This window comes from Polypterus senegalus, chromosome 12 (assembly GCF_016835505.1).
Source record: "Polypterus senegalus isolate Bchr_013 chromosome 12, ASM1683550v1, whole genome shotgun sequence".
Taxonomy (NCBI): Eukaryota; Metazoa; Chordata; class Cladistia; order Polypteriformes; family Polypteridae; genus Polypterus; species Polypterus senegalus.
This window is the reverse complement of record NC_053165.1, coordinates 1,119,097-1,143,227: the sequence shown is the minus strand read 5'-3', so window position 1 is coordinate 1,143,227 and position 24,131 is coordinate 1,119,097. Positions and strand designations below refer to the sequence as shown.

Below are 24,131 nucleotides of genomic sequence, written 5' to 3'. Positions count from 1 at the left end.
TGAGGAAAATAAGGTATAAAAGTGTCCGTCTACAGTATTTCTATCATCTTTTCTATGAGTATTCTGGTCTTCTTGAAAGGCAGGTCTGAAATGGCCAACAGAAATTGTGTGTATGTTTTCATGGGATGTACAGTTAGCTACCCCTTCTAGGACTTGGTGCTCAATCCTGCCCTTATAGTCTTTGGCTCCTTGTTATTCTGTAATAGAGTAAGCTCCTTTGGAAAAATCGACAGTGGACACGATGTGCAGTTCAAACCTTCTATGGCACTCGTTCTGGGTCAGGTGAGCTTACCACTTCCAAGGCATTGGGTCATCTGGTTTTGGGTAGGAAAGGAATGAGAGCATAAAACCCAAGTTCTGGTAGATGATGAATCAGGGTCTGTAAGGTGGTTGTTGTATAGACAAGAAGGACATTAGCTGGTTGGAAATCTTGGAGAAAATTCTTTTCCTTGTCTGTCTAATTCCTTTTATCCTAAAATAGAAATTTTCCTCCCGTCAGCCCCCAATGCTCGATGGCCAGTGATGTCCACAGTCTGTTCTGTTGTGCCTTTCTAATCTTGTACACTTCTTATTCGAGCCCTGCTGGCTTCTAGGCTTGTAGCCAAGAGCAGATTAAAGTCGCATTCTTCAGGGCCAGGCTGTACTTTGCAAGCGAGCCAACACTTAATCACCAAAATGTCTGGCTGTAGCTGATCACTTCATTAATGACACAGAAAGGAAGTTGTTTTTCTTGTTCGGTCTGCTCACGGTATTTCCTGAGGTGTGAGTGGTCATGCGTCTTGGCTATTGGCCTGTGGCAGTCAGTCAACCGAAGTGATACGTTTAATTGTACAATGCCAATTACTTCATATTACTTTATTAATACAATTACAGTATGTCTTTTGTCCAGTCTTACTAGACCTTATGTGTTTAGCCCTGAAATGTCTGTTATGCAATCACATTGTGCAGCTTCTCACTAAAAAATATTCTTTGATGTTGACCTAATGGCTAATAGGTTAGGTTAGATTCTTTTCGGGCAGATGATTTTTCATTTTTATTATTAAATCCATCCACCCATTCCTCCTTTTCTTAACCTCGAGTTTGCTTGGCTCTGAGCCTGTTCTAGCAATGTTAGTCTCCAATCTTAGATTGAATGCCAGTCCATCACAGGACACACTCATGTTCACTCACACACACTGTGAACTGATGGTATGATGACACTTTTGCCAGTGGGATGTGGAAAGGAAAACCGTGTTAGTGGGAGAAAACTCCTACATTGACGTGGAGAAAATATGTGGATTCCAAAAAGACTAAGTTCAGGCCAGGACTCTATATTACATAAAATGAATTCTTATTAGTAAGATTGACAGACAGATAGAGGCGGCAAGTGCAGTTATATGGTCGCTATACCGATCCATATTGGTGAAGAAGGAGCTGAGTCAGAAGGCGAAGATCTCGATTTACCAGTCAATCTACGTCCCTACTCTCAGATATAACCATGAGCTTTAGGTAATGACTGAAAGAATGAGATCATGGGTACCAGCGGTCGAAGTGAGTTTACTACGGTGGTAGGCTGGGCACTGCCTTAGAGATAGGATAAGAAGCACAAACATGTAGCAGAGGCTCCGAGTAGAACCACTGATCGAAAGGAGCCAATTGAGGTGATTCAGGCATCTGATATGAATGCCTTCCAGACGCCTCCCTATGGAGGTTTTACGGGCACGACCAGCTGGAAGGAGATCCTGGGAAAGACCCAGGGCTCGCTGGGAAAATTCTATCTCCCAGATGGCCTAGAAATGCCTTGGGATCCCACAGTATGAGTTAGCAAGTGTGTCTGGGGAAAGGGATGCATCACTGCTAAGACTGTTGCTCTGTGACCTGGTATTGGATAAGTGAAGGAAAATGAACAAATGAAGGATTTCTTATTATAAGGTGGAAAATGCTTACATCCAGTAAGTTGTTCTACATCAATAATTGCACTAATCTACTTATATAAAATGCTAAGGTTTGTGTCTGTTTGTCATGCAATTCCTTGTGATTTACTGGGGCTAGAACCTTGGCCTGGGTCTTAATCGACAAATTGTGCCCATATGTAACCCCCACAACGTTATTGGGCTTTGTTTCTTTCAAACTGAGGTGAAATGGCAGAGTGAAAAAGAAGAGCAGCAACATCTGTTGAGCATGAAGCAAATTGTAGTGGCCAATTAAATGATAGGAAGAAGAATGACAGTCTCGACCTTCTGTGTGCTCAAACTGCTGGTACTCATGCAGTCTGACAACTGGCAGCCTCCATGAAGATATCCAGGTTTGCACATAGAACTGTGGGATATACAGTGCGGGCACAACAAATTACAACAGCTGCCAGCTCCAACTGACATCTGCTCAGGTCTTTACAGCAGACTGGTTAATTTATATCACAACTGGAAGCCATACACTCCATCCATTATCCAACCCGCTATATCCTAACTACAGGGTCATGGGGGTCTGCTGGAGCCAGTCCCAGCCAACACAAGGCACAAGGCAGGAAACAAACCCTGGGCAGGGCGCCAGCCCACCGCAGAGCCATACACAACATTTGCAAAGCAAAGTCATCCACAACATTATACCATAGGAAACAACAAGATCTGCAAGCTCACCTTAGCATCAGTCCAAAAGCAGGAGCCATTTCAGTGATGATGAAGACACTGCCACACATATCAAAGTGAGAGGTCAGCATGAATATGGAGCCATTAAGGAGATCTTTCCCACCATGGCCCACCACCTTTGCAGACAGCCGCCATATTAAAGAGTGCATGGCGGGAATTTAAAGAGCACTTTTCAGGAGAACGCTGTGATAAAGAAGCAGATGAACCAGAAGTCCAAATGTTTCCTTGTATTAACAATAAAATGGAAATCTACACAACTCTGTTTATGTTACATGTTAATTGAATAGATGGAAACAAGTCAGCATCCCAGTCCACCAAAGTGTTAAATGTAAAGTGCTATAAGTACTGATACCTAGTGATAAAGTGGGCAGCCTTGCTGCCTCATTGCTTTTGCACCCGAGTTCCATTTCCTATGTGGAGCTCCCCTTTTGTCCAGGTGAATTTTCTACAGGTATTCTACTTTCCTCCCGCGTAAGAAAGCCAAGCACTGTAAACAAATTTTATGTTGCTTTAGTGTGACTGAGCTCATATGTGTTTGCTGTGATTGACTGCCAACTTGTTTTCTTATTTGCATCCATTACTACTGGGATTAGCTATGGCACACTGAGAGGCTGTACTGGAAAAGGATGGTTTGGACTTGAAGGACTGACATCTTTGTCGGAAAGTGTAACTTCTACTGGCTGGTGGGTTCAGTTCATATCCGTCCACATATGCTGGGATGCGGCCTGTGTTCAGAACCCATGTGCAGATAATGATTATGGCCACCATGGTTCACGTGGCCTTGGTCTGAGCAGATTCTTGTCCAATGATATCCTAGTGATGCTTATTGAAACCCGACCTTGGTGCTCATGCAAAACAAGGCAAAGACTATGTCAGAAAGCAATGCCTCTTCTGTCCACAGGCTGGTTAGCAACTGATTTCATTTTACATTGCGCAGTCACAAATATGTGTACTCTTGAATTGCATTAAGGGTTTCAAATTCTAAAAGGAGAAAAACAAACTTTAAAGTTTTAGCACAAAGGCAGATGCAATATCATCCCATGAGTCTTTGAGCAGTGCAGTTTATTATTAAACAAAGAATGATTTTATTGTAACTTCTTTTTGTTAATAAGTACCTGATTATTTTTGCTATTATTAATGAGTATTGGGTTAACCACTTTGTCCTGATCATGTAAGTAACACAGAGAGTGGGAAATGGAAATTGAGCTGCACTCTTTGTGGTTTACAGTGCCACACGTTTGCTACTGCACCACAAGGTGTTATGGTTGACTTACTGTTGTACCAATCCTTTATGACTTGTTTTCAAAGAACTTCGTAAACTAAATGCACTAAGTGATCAAAGTGTGCTTTTGGTCACAAGCACTTAACAGCATGTTTGTCTGTCTAATGTTTAAACAAACTAAAGCCATTCTTGATAAGTCACAAGTCAGCTGACTTTTTCATTTATTTAGATTGGATTCCTTCTAATGTTTATCTTGTTTTTATTCCTTTGCAGTGGAAAGAGAAATTGTACAGAAGAGAACTTTTACAAGGTGGATGAACTTATATCTGGAACGAGTAAGCAAAATATTCATAGATGTTTCCTCATGGCTCGTGTTTAGTCTGCACAGGATCATTGGTTTGATATAAATTCTGATTTGCTTTCATGCATTAATCTTTACCATGGTCTATATGGCCACATTTGGTATTTTATGAACATATTTGTAATAATGGTAGTAGTTCTCAAATGCATTTTACTCATGGAGTTGCTGCCGCCTGCACTCCTGACCTTATGTTTGTCTTTTGCTAAACGAACTCCATGTTCATCTTACTGCTGATCGCCACTGATATGTCGTAATGCACCACACAGATTACCATTAAAGGAGAAGGCAATTTTTAGAAGTTGGCCCATACATAGTCATATTTTTATTTAAAATGCATAATGGCATAGCATTTAAAATGGGAGTAAAGGGCAGACTTGATGTTGCTGCCTTCAGCCCCTAAGGGGGTGACCAGGGTTTGCATAATTGCTTCACATCGGCCCAGAAGGCAGCAAAAGTATTTTTAGATGAATGTTTTACTTGGAGTACCTAGTGGCTGTATTTCAAGTTGCATTCTTTTTGAAACTCTTTATATTTGCATAATGGCCTTTTTTGTTTTTACTCATAATCACTCCTGAGAAATATTGCCTTTTTAAAATCATAAAATATTTTTATATTCTTTTTATGTTTGTAAGATTTTCTGAAATTCATGTATGTTAGGTTTGCTTAAAATATCTAAATGTCTGTGTAACTAAACCAACTACTATATACTATATATATATATATATGTATGTTCCATAGTTTACTATCAAATAATGTAAAGAGTACACGACACGTGTTTCACCCTTATTTGGACTCATCGGGCATACGCACTCCACTGCATCCCCTCGCGGAGATCGAACCTCGGACATCAGTGGCAGAGACAAAGCCCCTTTACGCTGAGCCACGGCGTGTGGTTCATTTATTTGACAGCCTGGAGATCTGAGTAATTACATTCATAGCATTTGTAGTCTGAAACACAATTTGATTGTATGGGTGTTACTTACCAGGTAACGCATGTGCAGCTCTGTTTTGGGTCACAACTATACAAGGCTCCATTTCCTAATACCTCAAATGTCACCAGAAGCAATTCCTAATGCCACTGGCATGCTAAAGGCAGACGCATCATGTCACAAAATTGTCATTATGTGTGGATTAAAGCGCTGCACTGTGCCCTGAATGCTGGGAAGATCTGAACAGACCAGCAGGACAGGTGACTATCCAAGATCTGGTTTCCCTCGAATGACCACACGAGAGCAGGACCAGAACATCAGATGGATCCACCAGAGGGGTGGTTTCAGAGCTTTAACTCATACTGATGCTGAAACTGAGAGCAGTGAGACTGCCAGGACGATGAGGAACAGGCTGCAGGCTGCTGGCCTAGGTAGCAGGGTGACCTGTCCGATGCTCACAGACTTCCTATATGACCTTTTCCTAAAGCAGGACAATGGAAGGCCACATTGTGCGCTGTGCTCACGATTGTCGTGAGGAATGATAGTTTGCGGTGCTGTCTTGGCCTCTCCTAACTTTAATTCCATTGAGTTCCTTTGGAATGCACTGCATCACAACATACCAGAGACATAAAGAGACGTAACCCAGAGGAGTCGCAGCAAGAGATGGCCACACAAGACATTGAAGGACTACAAGACAGGTGGTGTTGGTGTCCACAGTTGGTATTGTTTCCTGTAGTTTTTGATGACAATTTCCTATTAGATAGATAGATAGATAGATAGATAGATAGATAGATAGATAGATAGATAGATAGATAGATAGATAGATAGATAGATAGATAGATAGATAGATAGATAGATAGATAGATAGATAGATAGATAGATAGATAGATAGATAGATAGATAGATATTATTGTTTCTTACAGTTCATCAGTGTAACACTGTGTTGCATTTCCTGTATATACATGTTTCAATATTTCTTATGTGTACAGACACATCCCATTATAACCCAGTTTGCTGAGTGTGGGTTTCTATGCCAGTCAGTCAGTTGCCCATTCTCCCCTGTTCGATACACTCCATGAACATGTAATATTACAGCCATCTCTTTACTTAATAAATTGACTCAGCAATGGTTATTATTAATACAACTCCGCTCAATTCTTGTATCTGCATGATTGTGCCCTGCAGTTGCCTTGCACCCTTTACAGAGTTGGCTCCTGCCTGACAGACAACCTTCAGGTCACACAAACCTTAGAGTGGATTAAGTAAGCTTGGAAATGGAGGAATGGCAGTAATTCTTTTTACTGTACTGTCTTGTCTCCACTGTTTTTTTCCCCTTAAGAAATCACTCAAAAAGAGGAAAGTCTACTGAGTAGTCTCTCTGGACTAGTAACCATTTATCAAGTCATTATGGACATGCTGGACCACAGCAAATAAGCACTTCTAGGAAGTCATGTTGCTTGTTTTTTGACTTGTAAGGGATTACTGGGATCACTGATATGGGTCAGCTGTGTGTTGTTGTTTTTTTTGGCAGCATGCGGGATGATCTCTCTGATTTAATTAAAGGTGAATAACCTTCCGTTAGTTGGGTCAGTTTTCATCTTACATTTCACACAAGGCTAACGAACCTGGGGATGAAGTTCAGGAGGATGTGCAGCTAAAATAAGAATGCATAATGGAAATAAGAGAGAATGAAGCAATGGTTATATTCGGGTAGAAATCACTGTCTGTACTGAGTGAGATTGTGTTTCGTCTGTCTGTGTGGCTGGGTTTCTCAGTTAGTGTTAGTGCCAAAAATAATATGTTACTCATTTTGTATAGTTTGGACATCAAGATTTAAATACAGTAAATGATGGCCAACTTGATAAATTTGTCACCAGTTAACACATCTGTGATGCAATTTCTGACTTCTGAATTTCTGATTTAGACCTGAAAGAGTGTAACATAGGTGAACAGAAACATTGCTTCATGTGATACTTCATACTTTGTATGGTGGTAAGCATGACTCAAAATTCCTGGATTTTAATCTCTCTCCCATTAATTTCTTTGTGGAGTTTGTTCTTTCTCTCCATGACTTTTATATCCAGGTATTCTAGTACGTCACAAATGTATGTTCGGTATGTTATGTTTGTTGGTGCCCAGTCTTGCACCCTTCCCACCCTTTATATCACTGAATCTTTTATGCACCTACTTCCAACTACTCATCTTTTAAATTGCGTTTCCCCCATCATCACCACTGCACAAGTCCTTCCTCTTCACCGCCAACCATCACCTTGGTGTTTCCCACATTTACCTTTAGGCCTTTCACTTCCACCGCTTTGCCCTTTCCGCTCCAGTATCTTCTCATTCAATTCTGCTTCAGGTTTTCCCATCAGCATTCAAGAACATCCATAACATTTATTCCCACACTTCTCTTGCCACCTGTTCAATCACAATCATGAAAAGGAACATTCCCAGAATGGATCTGTGGTGCAGGCTAACTTTCACCTCTGACCTATGAATATACCCATCAGCTGTCCTGACTGCCGTTTCTGCTTCCTCATACTGTACATTGACATCAGTGCAGACAAGTAACCATTTATCGACACATAACTTTATCAATTCCTACTTGACTAGCTCTTATGGTGTCCTGTCCAATGCCTGCTCCATATCTACCTACACCTTGTGCAGCTTTTTCCCTTCACCAAATACTTTTCCTGTACAAAAATTGAATCTATTATTCCATTTTTCTTTCACTTGATCCTCAATTCTTCCTCATCACTCTCTCAACAACCTTCATTACTTGCTCCAAAAGGGTGATGATCTGTTTTCAGGCGCAGTCCAGTGGATCTCCTTTCCCTTGTATACTGGAATACGCACACTTCATTTCTAGTCTTCAGTAATCCTCCCATTACACGTATCAATCATGTTGCACAGGCCTGCCAAATATTCAACTCCAGGATGTTTTGCTGCCTCCTATTTTTTGACACCACTCTAGTTGTGCCTGCTGCTTTACTTATTTTCAGCTTCTTTAGCTGTTTCATGACTTCTTTCATAGGCGTACAGCTGGGACCTTTTGTTTTTTCATAATAAACATAATTATCTATTCATTCTCCTTATTCAGAACTTTCTCAAAGTGTTTCTTCTAGGTAGGTTTTCTATCACTCACATCATTCCCTTCAGCATGTTTTCCCCAAGAACTTCACATCTACTGTATCCTGGCTTTCTTTTGCCACACATTTTATCCTCCTGAGCACAATCTGCTTTCCTACTTCATTATGAAGCTCACCTGTAAACTCTTACCTCTTGGCTTTGCAACTGCTTAGTTGCCTTCTGCATTCTCCTTAAAGCATCTCCTCTCCTCTTCAATTGCCTTCGCTACATCAGCATTCCACCACCATACTAGTTGTGAACCTGCAACCACTTAGTCCAATCTAACCTTTTCCATCGTTTTCAACAAGTTGTTCTTCATTGCTTCCCATAAAATATGATGATGATAATGAAAAATATCTATAAATGCTTAAACTGCGATAACAGTGAAGAATTTCTGGTAAGTTTCAGCTGAAAACAGATCACTTTTATTTAGCAATCCCTTAAAAGCCATTTCACAGTAGATGATTTTTCCCACAATTTCCTTCGCAGGCTACATTTACATATCTTAGTGAGTAAAACGCAGACGCAAGACGCTTCTGTGAAGCTGCTCATGTAGTCCTACATACCCTCAACTAAGCCCAAACAGTCTGACTTGTACAGCAGGTTTGATGTTGTCTTTAGCTCTGTTTGTATGGAAGATGACAACCAGTGAATGCTCATCTTGAATTATAATGCATATAAAGTAATGTTTAGGACCTCACAGACAGAAGTGAAGCTCATCTGTGTGATGTCTTGGGTTTTTATTTCCACAACAGAATTGAAAAAGAAAAAAGGGGTAGAGATTGTGGCTGAACTTGCTGTACCTGGTAACTCTCTGTACAGCAGCAGCTCCACAAGGTAGCACATTACTGGCTGTCTGAACAAGAGGTGAGCTCAAATGTGCTAGAAAGTCATCACACAGTCACTAAATTTGAGATGCCCACTTATTAACAGTCATCTCTATTGGCATGGAGGTAAGCAACTGTGATGGGCAAGTCTGGTTTGCCCTGTAACAAGAAGTCACACAATTTAATGTTATGTTAACTGAACCGCTGCTGATTAGAATCTGATACAATTTGCTCTGAAGAGGCAATCTGGTACTTTTGTAGTAATTGTGTTAGCCGAGTATATGGCCATTGCTGGAATGTCTTCTACAGAGGAGGAGGAGGAGGTTAGGTGTATGTATATATCTATTTATCTGTTTTTGTATTTATTTTAGTGCAATCCACCTCTGTCTGTGACGGATTTATTTCTTGACATCCAAGATGGAAAGATCTTAATGGCTTTAGTAGAAGAGCTTTCAGGCTGTAAACTGGTGAGTCCCACTTACACTGGTTATCATGTGATGATATCATCCACCAATCAGATGATGTCCTTTGGGCACAGATCGTAATTGTTACATTTCTTAACAAAGATTGTCTAATCATCTGAAAATTGTATAATAGGCCAGTGTTGTAATTATGGATTGTTTTGTATTCTCCTTTAAATATTAGCATTAGGTATTCATTTTAATAATGTTAAACTTTTTTAACATCTTGTTTGGATTGTGTTTTAGGGTCCCAAAGGCCATAATATTGTTTGGGCAACATGGCCTGTTGCCTTTGTGTGACCCGAAGTCATGCATCACATCACTCTGTTGTGGTTTTTCAATAAAATACAGGAGCCCAGTGTCTTCAAGCATCCTTTGATGGATCAAAAACATTTCAAAAAGATATTTAGTGTAGTCAAGTTTTAGATAGCATAAGTGTCTTTTGGTTTTGCACTTTAATTTTTTAAAGTTTTTGCCAATTGAGTTTTCTTTTTTACTTTGCTGTGTTTGACCCATGCCAGCTTCCTCCAGACTTTGATTTTAGCTGTTCCTTCAATTGTGTTTTCATCTCCTGATTTAATTGATCTTAAAATAACTGCCTGCCCTTAAAAGTTCGCACATGAAATTTAAGGCCTTTTATAAACTTTTCCATAAACTGTATGCATGCAAGCAATCAAGGACAGAGGTTATTAATTTTACTTTTTCTACATAAAAATGTTGCTATTACAGTGTACTGTGCAAAATCCCTGTGTCTATAAAGTTTATTATTTAATATTGCAATATTTTGATATAGTTGATACAGTCAGTGTTAAACTTCATTTTGTTAGAAATTGGTAAGTGTAAAATAATCTTCACAAAAATGGTAAAACTGTACCTTTTATTTGGCTTCAGAGAGAATTTCATCAGTCCACAGGGGAATTTTGGCTTTTAACAGAAGCCCAATAGATAGATGTGAAAAGCACTATATAATAATAGATAGATAGATAGATAGATAGATAGATAGATAGATAGATAGATAGATAGATAGATAGATAGATAGATGTGAAAGGCACTATATAACAATAGATAGATAGATAGATAGATAGATAGATAGATAGATAGATAGATAGATAGATAGATAGATAGATGTGAAAGGCACTATATAATAACAGATAGATAGATAGATAGATAGATAGATAGATAGATAGATAGATAGATAGATAGATAGATGTGAAAGGCACTATATAATAACAGATAGATAGATAGATAGATAGATAGATAGATAGATAGATAGATAGATAGATAGATAGATAGATGTGAAAGGCACTATATAATAACAGATAGATAGATAGATAGATAGATAGATAGATAGATAGATAGATAGATAGATAGATAGATGTGAAAGGCACTATATAATAGATAGATAGATAGATAGATAGATAGATAGATAGATAGATGTGAAAGGCACTATATAATAACAGATAGATAGATAGATAGATAGTGAAAGGCACTATATAATAACAGATAGATAGATATATAGATAGATAGATAGATAGATAGATAGTGAAAGGCACTATATAATAACAGATAGATAGATAGATAGATAGATAGATAGATAGATAGATAGATAGATAGATAGATAGATAGATAGATTTTGAGTTTCATTTTGATACTCCATCTCACTTTGAAACTACAGTTTCCTCCAACATCTTTTAAAAACGCACCCATTTTTAGAAACTGTTGCACAGCAATGTACTCTCACAGCTCCAGAGCTCTGGGTTCAAATCTCAGGGTGAACACTACCTTTGAGGAGATTCTTTAATCATCATCTCCTCATATGTGTATTTCTTCGAGATGTTCTGGCTCTTCCACACATTCTAAAAATGGTCATGTGGGGTTGATGGGTGCCCATCAATTGGTCGAGTAAATGTAGGTGTGTACGTGAACGTGCCTTACAGTGGGCTGGGTCCAGTTCCAGGACTGACCCTTGCCTCATGGCTGGTGTGATTGGGATAGAATTGGCTTTCATACGGTCAAAATTGAATTGGGCTCAGGTTTAGTTAAAGGTAGCAAGGTGGCTTTGTAGTTAATTCTTCTGCATCACAGAAGAATTCAAGACTACGTTTGAATCCTCATCTGGGAAATTAGTATTTTTACTTTACACATGTTCCCTGTGTGCTCCTGTTCAGTGGTACTCCAGTTGTCTTCACCTTCCTAAAGGCGTACAGGTTAGACTGGCCTTGCATGTTTGTGTGTGCGTCAGTGCCCAGAAATGTATTGATGCCCCAATGATGCCTGGGGACTGTCTCATTTCTTATACTGCCAAGTTAGCTGTTTCTACAATTCACTGAAATGAGAAGGTTCACAAAACAAGGTTTTGAAAATGAATTTTCTGAGTTGTGCTTATTTGTTAGTAGATATGGGGTCACTTTTAAACGATATGGAGAGGCTTGAGATTTAACGGTCAGTTTAACAATAGCAGACCTTCTCATTTGACTTGAATTTTATTCTATAGTTGATTTCACTTATGATGGTGTATAATGGTCAGGAGGAGGAAGTCATCAGATCTGTAATTTTTGTCTCCTTTAACCAAGTGTGACTCCCCAGAGGTTCATTTTCTTGAGAGTTTTTATTTCCTCTCCTTTATCGTGCATTGGCTGTATCTCAATGGGACTTTGACTTGCCATGTTTTGTGTATGTGGATAAATGAGATTCATTTTGCTTTTGGCTTGTTTTTCACGTGATATATTTACTTTTCCCAGTATGTAAATGTTTTGTTTTGTCCTTTTATTATTCTCATGTGAAAGTTGCAATTGTGCAAACACTTTGAGTCTGTACTCAGTAAGGAGAGCTTTACAAGAACAAACTAAATTGAATTTTTGCTGCCTTTCAGCTTCATGAGTACAAGCACTCGCTGCACCGGATCTTTCGGCTCAACAATATAGCAAAAGTCCTAAATTTCTTGGAGAAAAGAAATGTAAGTACAAATTTCTTATAGTTTTAACACTTATGGTAAATGTCATGATAAGTATAGGCATACATACATGATGTGAGCTGGTGCAAGTCAGTGTCCAAACTGGGTGGGGTGCTTTTGATTTTATTTATTTATTTTTGTAATTTCATTCATGATCTGCTATAATGTTATGTTTATCCCAACGTGACAAGGACTTTCAAATGAATTCCAGTTCCGAATGATCCAAATTGCTGTTGTATCCTTTGAAAATCCTTTGTGTCTGTGGCAGCGTGTTTCTCAGATTTGATGGTATCAGTCAGGGCCTGTAGACCCCTTTATGGGTGTCTTGGTGTAATTCGAGAATGGAGGGTTGAATAAGTGCTGATAGAGCAGACGCTTGGCGTAGCACCTAAAGCCTTCCCAAGACCCCACTGGTCTCTGATTCCAGCTCTCAATCCTTCTGTCATGGCTCCAATGTAAGCAGCGTCTGGACTGGAGAGGAGTGGATGCAGTTTCTGTAGGACAGCAGCTGCAGGTTTATTTTACACGGAGCTAATTAAATATGACAAACAATTTGGTTTCACTCCGCTCTTTAACCATTTTTACACATCCTTCATCCTTTCTTTGTGTTTAGGCTTTGTCAACTTCTTAAATCCATAACCCAAACAAAGACATGGCATATCTCCGGGCAGGAGGCCATGCCATGTCTAGATCTGCTATAGTCAAGGTTACCTAAGGTAGTGCTGAAGCAAAAACAGCAGGGCAGCTCTGTTGATAGCAAAGAATCCTAGTGTTGCCATGCTGCAAGTGAGACGTGACACAGATATTCTTAGAGCCAGTGTTAATTATTTCTTAAATAATGCTCACCCCATTATTGTATTCCTTTCTTCTACTTGTACTGTAGGTGAAGCTGGTTAGTATTGATGCTGCTGATATTGCCGATGGAAATCCTTCCATTGTGCTTGGACTAGTATGGAACATAATTCTTTTCTTTCAGGTAATTATTTGTGCAGACTATTTATTTTGTCTATTTTTTTATTGCTATGAGCAGCATGTTTTGACCCCACTGATGTAGGGCAGACTACTTGGTGTTTTGGGATAGGCTTTCAGAAAGCCACATACAATTCTTGTGCCCCCTTTGTTATGAAACTTCAGTGTGGATTTTTTAGTTAATCTGGATTGTAAGCAAGAGATGAGGTGTTTGTACCACACATGTTCATGAGCTTGGTAAGTTGGTCAAATTCTAATTGATATTTTGCTGTCCTCACAAGTCACCAAGTAATTTCCCTTCTAATCTGGTTACATTCCCCACGATATTTCAGCATTCTAACAATTGTAGCCTTTATTGTTTTATCAAACTGAAGTAAGCTTCAAATGTATCCAATCAGCTGATAACTTTCTATGTCATTAAGATTTTGTATATGAAAAAGACAAAAGAAACGAATCAATTCATATAAACATTTGTCAGTCCCGAACATACGGCAAAGTCAAATAGTTACTAACAGGGTTGGCTTAAGGGTATATTGTGCCCCTTGGCAGAGTTGGTTGATATCTAAAACGGGGTCCCTCTTCTAGATCTGAAATCGACAAAGGAGCAACGGGAGGATTGTCACCCCTGCAATCACATATGAAACCAATGAGCTCCAGTCCCTTGGAGATTGGCACCCTTGCGTTGGTACAGGGATGTTAAATTCCAGTCCTGGAGGGCAGTAGTGGCTGCAGGTTTTCATTCTAACCATCTTCTTAATTCGTGACCAGTTCTTGCTGCTAATTAACTTCTTTTGCCTTAATTTTAGTTAACGTGACTCAGGCCCCTTTCTTGTTTCTTTTTCCCTAATTAGCAGCCAAACAATAATGAGACCCAAAACGAGCCGCCACATGACCAGCTCACTTGTGCCCATCACACAATATTTGAAAGTAAAGAAAGGCGAACATCTCGGTAAGGTCGATCTCTCAGCTCACCGACACATTGTGAGTGTGCTCTTAGAAAAAACAGAAAATCAACAGTTTTGAAAATGTCTGCTGTGGCGTAATGAGAGCAGCAACAGGCCGTGGAATTAAATAACGGGTTTAATTAACAGCAAGAATTGGCTTCTTATTAAGAAACTGGCTGGAGTGAAATTGGATGAAGTTTAAAGACCCAATTTACTTGGTCACCTCTTGGCTCGCTTCATATCTCATTTCTGTTTGGCTTTCATTTAATGAAGAAACGAATCAATTCAGAGGACTGAAGCCTTAAAAACAGGGCTACTAAAATGAAGGGAAAAGGAGTTCATTAGCAGTGAAAACTGGTCACTGATTAGGAAAAGGGTTAGAATGAAAACCTGCAGCCACTGCAGCCCTCCAGGCCTGGAGTTTGACACCCCTCCGTTGGTATATGAAATTAATGAACGTGAGATGTGGTGGTCACCTTTGAGGATCAGCTGGTGCCTAGAGCTGGCCCTGGTTATTAAAAATATCCTGATGACTTTTTAAGATACTGAGAGAGTCAGGTGTCAACTGACTGTCACCTCCTCTTATCTGTGGTCACGACGGACAGTCATGAAAATGTGTCCGCTGAAAAAAGACTTCACCACACATTGTTTAAAATGTTCGCTTAACATTTTAATGTTTTTACATTATATGTGGGATTTTAAAATAGGTGACACTAATTGTATGAAAGAAAAAGGAAAAAAAGACCTGAAACAGTCATGTAGTTTTTTACAACAACAACAACAACATTTATTTCTATAGCACATTTTCATACAAACAGTAGCTCAAAGTGCTTTACATAATGAAGAATAGAAAAATGAAAGACATAATTATAAAACAAAATAAATCAACATTAATTAACATCGAATAAGAGTAAGGTTCAATGGCCAGGGGGGACAGAAAAAACAAAAAAAACTCCAGACGGCTGGAGAAAAAATAAAATCTGTAGGGATTCCAGACCATGAGACCACCCAGTCCCCTCTGGGCATTCTACCTAAGATAAATGAAACAGTCCTCTTTGGATTTAGGATTCTCACGGAAGGGCTTGATGATGATGATGGTCATGTAGACTTCTGCCTTTTAATACGTCCATCATTGTTTTATGAGAAAGCAATGTAAAAGCTGGAATATAACTGGAGACTTAAGAACCGGCAAACGGTATGCAACAGCCATGTCCCGGATACGCATGCCACCTTCATACTTTTCAACAATCAATTCAAATTTACATGAAAAAAACACAAAATCACATTGTGACGATGCAGGTTTGCTGTATGCTCCCATCTCCTGCTGGGGAGCCCTTGAACCCTACACCGTCGGTAATGTGCCTCACTGCTAACCTCATCGGTAACAACAAAGCAAGGGGATGGTGAAAAAGTGCAAAGTGCTTTTATTAAAACAATTAACAAAACAAGGTGTTCAAATTAAAGTGCAGTCTCCAAATTTCCAATAAATAATCCATAAAATCAGAAGTGAAACGTGGAGGTTAAAAATAACAGAAAAAAGTCTTCTTAAAAACAACAAAGTTAAAATACAGCAGGAAGCATTCTTTTAAAAAAAAAAACAAAAAAAAAAAAGCAAGAAGAAGCCCGGTGCCTTTTTACCTGGCGGCCCCCCTGCTTCCCAACAAGGGAGTCACCCTACTTGCAGCTGACGTTAACTCTGCCTACTTCAGCTACTTCACTCTCTCTCTCTCTCTCTCTCTCTCTCTCTCTCTCTCTCTCTCTCTCTCTCTCTCTCTCTCACTCACTCAACCTCCCGTCCGTTCTTTCTTTTTACTCCCCTTCTAGCCGACTCGCGCTTCTGTTTATCAAGATAAGCAGCCCCAGGAACAATCATAAATGCGGACGGTCCCTCACAAGTGCACTTTGATGAGAAACGCCCACATCGCTAATCGCCGTGACAACCTTCAGCCACATAACCCCCACGCCCCCTCACCAAGCTGCAAGCGCGGTGATTATTTATTTTAAAGCTGGACTTTGACAGGAGCTGTGGACCCGCTATGTCACACACGTGAAAGTTCACAGAGAGTTATAGCGCGGGTTGTTCACTGAATGCTAGCAACTGGCGCACTAACGCTCGTGGGCAGTCGTGGCTTTGTCTCGAGAGAGGTAAACAAGGTTAGCACACGAGTCGTATTCCAAACAAAGGTCGTATACCAAGCAAAATTTTTCGTGTCCAAACAGGACGTATACCAAGTTGGACTTATTCCAAAGCAGACGTATACCGAGGTACCACTGTATATATATATATATATATATATATATATATATATATATATATATATATATATATATATATATATATATATATATATATATATATATATATATATATATATGTATATATTTTTTAATTCTTTTTTACTCCTTTTTTTTTTCAGATCAAAGAACTCACAGGCAATATCAAGAATAAATTTTCCTCCTCCTCCTCCAGCCTCTCATCTTTACAAAACAGCACTGATTCAGAATCATCTTACCCCAGCACTCCCACCGAAGAAAAACGGTTGTCTGTGTCAATAAAGGATCAAAGAAAAGCCATTAAGACTCTTCTGCAGTGGGTTCAGAAACGAACAAGAAAGTAAGAATGGGCCATATTCATCAGTTTTCTACCTGAGTGGTAAAGCACTGTAACTGGATTGGTTAGGGCATCAAGGAAGCCGGCCTAGCTTAGGAGCAGCTAGAGAATATCCTTTAAAAGCATCTGTGGTTGCTTGTGATTATTTTAAAAGTCAAATGTCTCTTTTAAGATCGGGAGTTTCATGTTTCAGTCAAAGTGATTTATGTTGGATCTATGAGACATGCTATCAGACCCCACCTCAGCACTAAGTGGGAGAGATATCCGCTTACAGGATACTACTTCATTATTTAATAACGAGTTTATTTTAGGGCAGCATGGTGGTCTTTATGGAGTTAGTATCCTTTCACTGTGTACGTGTGGGTTTCACTTTGGGTTCTTCAGTTTTTCTCTCAAATCCTCAAAGATGTGTGTTGTCAGGGATGTTCTCTTTGTTAAATAATCAGTTGAAGCTCTGGATGATTCAAAGGAAGCCCAGCACAGTTATCGTAAGCAGGTTTTAGCCTGAACTGAGACAGTATTAATATGCATTAGTGTGTATAATTCCTATTTCACTCAGGTTAATCAATATATAACTGTTAGTAAAGGCTGCTTTTGCTCTGTCACTCTGTCCCGGGCAAATAATTTGCTAATCCTGCTGATTTCCAAAGTACAACCATTGCATTGAAGAGTCAACACTTTAGCTTAAAGTGAAAGATTACTAATGTAAAACATTTATCCCTCAGTGTGTGTTGCTTAATACAGAGAAATCCCGATGTTTGGTAGCAGCTCTGCCCTAAGAAATTAAAGAAAGTGCACAAGCCAAATTATATATTGTGGTTATTGGAAGAATTGCAGGTTCATGCAAGAGAAAATATTGGGGGGCCAACCCGGTCGATGGCACTGAGTAAGCGAACAAAATTCAGCATCCTGTTGAGGGATGTTTCTGTTAGCTTTCAAGCGTCATAAAGTCACAGCAGGAAGGAGCTTCAACCTGCAGTGCATTCTCATAATGAGTGCCTCCTCCTTCCAGGAATCAAAGGATATGTAGCGGGGAGACCGGAAGGGGCGGAGTCAGCTGCCCCACTGGGCGCCTTCTAGGTACAGTGGAACCTCGGGTCACGAATGTCTCGGAACACGTACATATCGGGTTACGACCAAAAAGTTTGCCAAACTTTTGCATCTGTTCACGACCACACACTCGGGTGACGAACAAGCCAGTTTCCCTTTCGGTTTGTACGCGCCGATGATTTCCGCACATGCTCAGTCTCTCCCTGTGCAGTGAGCGAGCGAGAGAGAGAGAGCGAGAGAGAGCGAGAAGACAGTTAAAGAATGCACCGGGCTTGTTTTTAAAGAGACTGCAAGGTTAGTTTTCTCTGTTCAAGGTTTTCTCCGTGTTATTCAATGTTTTTACATTTAGTTTACCATCACACTGTGCATTCTGTGGTATAATTAACTATGTTTGTGCTTAAAAATCTTTAAAAAATATATACAGTATTTACATACAGCTCGTTCAGCCCGGAACAGATTAATTGTATTTACATACAATCCTATGGGGGAAATTACTTCGGGTCGCGGGTTGCAACCAGAGTTTTGGAATGAATTACAGTCATGACCTGAGCTTCCACTGTACTGTGAATGAAGAAAATGAGGACAAGGTTGTCGCCAGCGCCCCCTCTTGACCTGGGGTGGAAGTACAGACCGCAGAAGAGCCTGGAGGGGGATCAACAGACGCACATGTGTGACAATATTTATTAAAAAAGAATTACTTGACATAAAGCCTTTTGGACATCAATAATGTTGCAACAACTCTTAGGAATGTTAAATGCAGTTGAATCTGACTCAAAGAAAAACATTATTAAATTAAATAATCCATTCTAATATATAAGGATTACTTTTATTATTAAGTGGGGAAGTAATGTTGATAATAATATGGACTGTTTGCCCAACAAAAAAAATCAAATATTCTCAACTTTGGTGTTTCTACAGAAAAACGAATGCATAATGTGGTATTATACTATAAATGGTGGTGGCAGTTGTTATGGTTGTGTCGTGGGGCAGAAACCTTTACATTCAGACTCAGTGGTTCTTTCAGTCTTTAAAGATTTTTTTCTTCTTTAACACATACTAATTTTCCACTAAAAAATGTTTTACTTTTTTTAACTGCATCCTAACAGAGCAACAATCAAAATATTAAATGGAAAGATTTTCCATCAAGCAGTGGGCAGTGTTATGAATCTGACGAAATGAACCTGTGGTAAATATGTGTGACTGAGATTAATGTGGTGTTCTGAATCATTCACATCTTAGAAAAATAACATTTGATGTCTTTAGCCAACACTGAATAAGAATAATTCAACAGGAACACTGCAGTCCTGTTGGAGACTTGTTATAGGCAAACCTTGCACAAATGTTGGAATTATTTTCTTTACGCAGAAAACAATGGAATAAATTAACAAATTTTGTAGCAGAAAGTACGACTTTAGGGACCTTCAAAACCCAACGTCGTTATTTTGGAGAAATTAGATTAATAGGATTGAAGAGCTTAGCTGGGCTAAATGGGCTAATCTTGTAAACATTGTTCTAAAAAATGTTATGTGCCATTTACTGCCACATAAAAGAACAATTTAAAATTGAAAACAATTAAGCAAACAATTTATAATCAAAATGTCCACCACCAAACCTACCTAATCCATTTCAGGGTCACTGGGATTAGAACCTACCCCAGTAGCGTCAGGAAAGAGCTAACCCTGGATGGGGTACCAGTCATTTGGACGGGAGGCCCACTCACACGGATCTTAATGGGAGTCACAGGTTGACTCAACCTGCATCTTTATGATATTTATTATAGAGTCAACAGATTACACAAAGGGCGTGAGAAGATTGTGGTCTCCACACAGGCAGTGACCTGGTTGGTGCTTGAAATCAGGACTGTGGCATTGTGTGGCAGCAACACTAACCACTGTGCCACCATGCTAAGCTATAGTCGGAGCCAGGCAGTGTGCTCACCTTGTGGTGTTATGGGTCCACAGCTCGTGGAGAAAAGGCCATTGATTTTAAATAAATAATCATCGCACCCGAGGCGGCTTCGTGAGGGGGGCGTTGTTGTAGCGAGCCGCGGGGCAGTCGTCGATGTGGGCGTTTCTCACCGTGTGCACAGGTGAGGAACTGCCCACATTCGTGATTGCTCCCGTGGCTAATGCTGCAGCTGTGATGGCCCCTCACGTTTTTAAAAGAAGAGTCGGTTTTAGGGAAAGAGAAAGAAACGATCGGAGAGAGAAAGGAAAGGAGAGGACGGAGGTTACCGGGAGCAGGAGAGGAAGCAGGTCGGTGAGAGGGAGAGAGCCGCGAAGAGCGAGCGGACGTGCGAGCGAATGAGCGCTCGTGGACAGCTGCATGGAAGCTGGGTGTTAGGCCGACACCCACGTGTTTGTGTTGATGTCGCTCCCGCTGAGCGAGCAGGTAGCGGGAGTGACCAAGGTGAAAGCGAGGAGCCGCAGAAGGCCGCAGAAAGGCAGCGGAAGTCGGGAGGCTTGGAGTGGCAGTCCTTGGTGTGAGCGTCCTGGAGACCAAGGAGTCCAAGTCTCGAGGCTGGGATGAGAGCCAAACCGAAGCCAGGGATCGGGAGGTCTCCAGTCTTGCGTGTGTTTGAGGAGGGCAGCTGTAGAGAGCGTCTTGCCTGCTGCTTGGCCCATACGGGATAAGCAGGTGAGACGCTAACAGAAGAGCACCGTATTTGTTGATGGTTTTAAGACTGCTTCCTAAAAGATTTTAACCTCTGGTTTTAAAGGATTGTTTTTTTCTATTTATTGGTTTTACTCCACGTTCTTTTTATGGATTATTTATTTAATGAATATGAAGATCTGCACTATTTATGAACACTGTTTTTGTTTTTGTTGACTGTTTTAAATAAAAGCACTTTTGCACTTTCTACCTTCCCCTTGCTCAGTAATTTGCCTCCATTGACTAGCTCATTCGGCAACATTATCGACGGTGTTGGGTTCAAGTGCTTCCAACATCAAAGGGAGTGTGAAGCCAGAACCCACATCGTCACACACCTGCTTACAGCGTTATAATGGATCATGCACTCTTCTAAACAGTTAAGGATGTCAGGGTCTTGTTTGGTTTTGATTCTCTCATACATTCATTTCTTTTTTTAATAGATATGGAGTAGCTGTTCAAGATTTTGGTAAGAGCTGGAAGAGTGGTTTAGCATTTCTAGCTATCATTAAAGCTATAGACTCCAGCCTAGTAGACGTGAAGGAAGCACTTTGTAAACCACCAAGGGAAAACCTAGAAGATGCTTTCAGAATTGCCAAGGATAGCCTGGGTATTCCTCGACTTCTAGAGCCAGAAGGTAAGCTCTTACATTCAATGACAATTTTCATACAGTGGAATTGTATGTGCTGGAATGTAATAGCTCCAAGCAAATACAGTTAAACACAAAAACCCATGAACACAGGTGCCAGATCTACGGGTGCCCATGAGCATTGGTAGCCCCAGAACTTGTAAATTAAAATGGCACACAGCCTTCAAATATTTTATATTAACCTTTAGACGTATTTTAAGAATGGTTTGTTGCTTTCCACTTGAAATAGTCTTCCAAGTTGGCTGACACAATGAACAACGCATGTCTGGTAGTGTTACGTGTTATTAACCCATCTGTTTGAGTTTTTATGGGGATAGATGGAGAAAAACCCAAAAATAAAACAGAAAAAGTTAAGAACATTTGTTTTCTTTTTTTGACTCACAATTTTATGTTGCTTGCTGTGCTACTGATCTTTTTGATTTATTTCTGCCTTTTGACATCATCTATTCTCCTGGTCACTTTAGAAATCCAAAGTGCTCTTCATTGCAGCACAACATCTTGAACCAAATATTTTGAAACGTTTTAGTTAATTTTTAAATTTTGAGACCAGATTACTTTTTGCAGCTGTGTAGGCCAAAACCTACTTGTGTGTGGGGTCAGGCTGTCTGGAGAAGTGCCTTTTCTAGACAGACTATGGAAGGCCCTGGTCTGGTTTGGGAGTCTTTTAGAGGTCTCATATCCTTTTATTATAGGGCTTGCACTTGAGTCGGCAAAGGCACATTGTTACCATTTTTAATTATGTCAGCTTTCGGGGCAGTTTGGTGGTTAACTGAGTGAATTCATTCCACACTTTGTCACTGTCATGTGACGTTTACACTTTCTATCCGTCTCTGCATGGCTTACGTTAATAATGACTCTGGATCAGCCCTGTGTTAGACTGCCATTCTGTTAAAGGCTGGTTCCTGGTTTGCACCCAGTTCTACCAAGATAGACTTTAGCCCCACTACAACTCTGAATTGGATTTAATGGCCATGAGAGCAGTGTTGTTATATCAATTCACCAGATAATTTGGTGTTGGACAGTTTATGTCTGCTTCTCTTCACTCTAGTCCTTACCTAACATCATATATCATAACATTATCTGTCATTTTTTCTAAATGGGTTGAGGTGAAGTCCTGGAGTTCAGATGCTGTTGATTTTATATTATCAGATAAATGCTGTCGTCCGACTGTGACCAAGCTCTTGTTCACTATTGAGTTTACACTTGAAAATATTTTTCAGATGTAATGATCAATACACCAGATGAACAGTCCATTATGACATATGTGTCCCAGTTTCTTGAACATTTTCCAGAGCTTGAAGATGTAAGTATGATAACCTATAATTATTTGAATGTATTATTCCCTTTGATTCAGATGAGTTTATTTCAGATTTGTTTATCTGCACTGAAGGTATGCTACAGTCATTTTATTATTATATTCATGCCTTATATAATCTAGGATCATGAACAGGGTGAGGTGGAAAGTTATGTATGATCCATTGAACTTTATTGTAGTGCTATAGAAATGGATGTGGAAGACATCAGCTGATGGTCAGATTACCTGGTAATTTCTAGTCAATAAGTTTGTTTGGAATGATTCAACATTCCTCTTTGGAACGACTTCTCTCAGAGAAGGATGGAAACTTGGAGCCTGATTGGACCCTGTTCAAGAGTTCAATTATCAAGGTTACTGCAAAGATCTGCAGGTAGAGTCCTAGTGATGGAAAAGGCATTTCAAGGCTACAATCCTGGAGACTTCTGGTAGGATTTGGGCCATGTCTGTGCCATGCTGTGGAAAGGTTTCAGGGAACGGTAAATGAAAATAATCCAGAAATGCTGAATTCAGAGGATATTTATGGGGTTCTCTTGGTTAGTTTATCTCTTTGATTTTGGGTAGATGGTGAGAATTATACCTCATAACACCGTACTCCTGTAATGGCCAGTTGTGTAGTCCAACATACCTAGCAGCTCAGTCCAATTAGTCTGCGATTCGGTTTGATTTTGTCTTAAGTCATAGGAGCAGGCTTGTGTGCGTGTGAAAGCTGATAGCCAATGAGTGCTCACCTGGAAGTACAATGCATATAATGTAGTATGAAGAATAAGGAATACAATGTTTTGAACCTGACAAAGAGAAGAGAGTCTTGTCTGTTTGATGTCGTGTGCTTTATATACCATGATAGAATGGGGAAGAAAGGGTCAAGATAGCGTCTGAATCAGCCATACCTCTAAAGCATTTGCACATACACTGGTGCAGTCAGGCTGCATGTTATTGGCTGTTGAAAAAGGAGCGAGCGTGTGATATTTTGGAAATGTGAAATTGTGTTGGAAAGTCATTACACAGTCAACTAGTTTGACTTACCAGCAATAACTAGTCGTACAGTCTGACATGCTCAGGTGGGAAGTTCAGGAACCGAAGTCATCAGGTGTGACATCTCCTGACTAGATGCCATGCAGTGTGACGTCGGCTTTAAGTGGAGAGGAGAGGAAAGACAGCGTGCATCAGGCTTACCATATTTTACCTTAAAGTCCTAGCTGTCTTAGTAATGGATTATGAACTACTCTTTGTGGTAGTACTAATGCAGATTTGTTTTACTTGTTTATAATATAGTCTCTCCGAAATAGTATGGCATTTTCTGTGTTGCAATAATGAAAAATGATTATTCTTCCAAATCTTTTGATTTGTCTTTGTGTGAGTTGTGCCTGATATGCCACTCCCTACTCATATCTGCGTTTAAACTTTGCCCAGACATTCTAGCAGTGTATCCAAGGTCTAA

At 39.9% G+C, this 24,131-nt stretch overlaps 1 protein-coding gene across 1 annotated transcript in view; it reads left to right on the top strand.

Moving 5' to 3' along the window:
- The window catches only part of LOC120541743 (calmin-like), a 99,507-nt gene that overhangs the window by 60,963 nt on the left and 14,413 nt on the right, over window positions 1-24,131 (top strand). Inside the window, exons 2-8 of the mRNA XM_039773642.1 lie at window positions 4,120-4,181; window positions 9,464-9,559; window positions 12,426-12,509; window positions 13,390-13,482; window positions 16,837-17,033; window positions 21,173-21,366; window positions 22,599-22,681. Of these exons, the coding sequence (XP_039629576.1) occupies window positions 4,120-4,181; window positions 9,464-9,559; window positions 12,426-12,509; window positions 13,390-13,482; window positions 16,837-17,033; window positions 21,173-21,366; window positions 22,599-22,681 (809 nt within the window). The remainder of the gene's footprint in view (window positions 1-4,119; window positions 4,182-9,463; window positions 9,560-12,425; window positions 12,510-13,389; window positions 13,483-16,836; window positions 17,034-21,172; window positions 21,367-22,598; window positions 22,682-24,131) is intronic.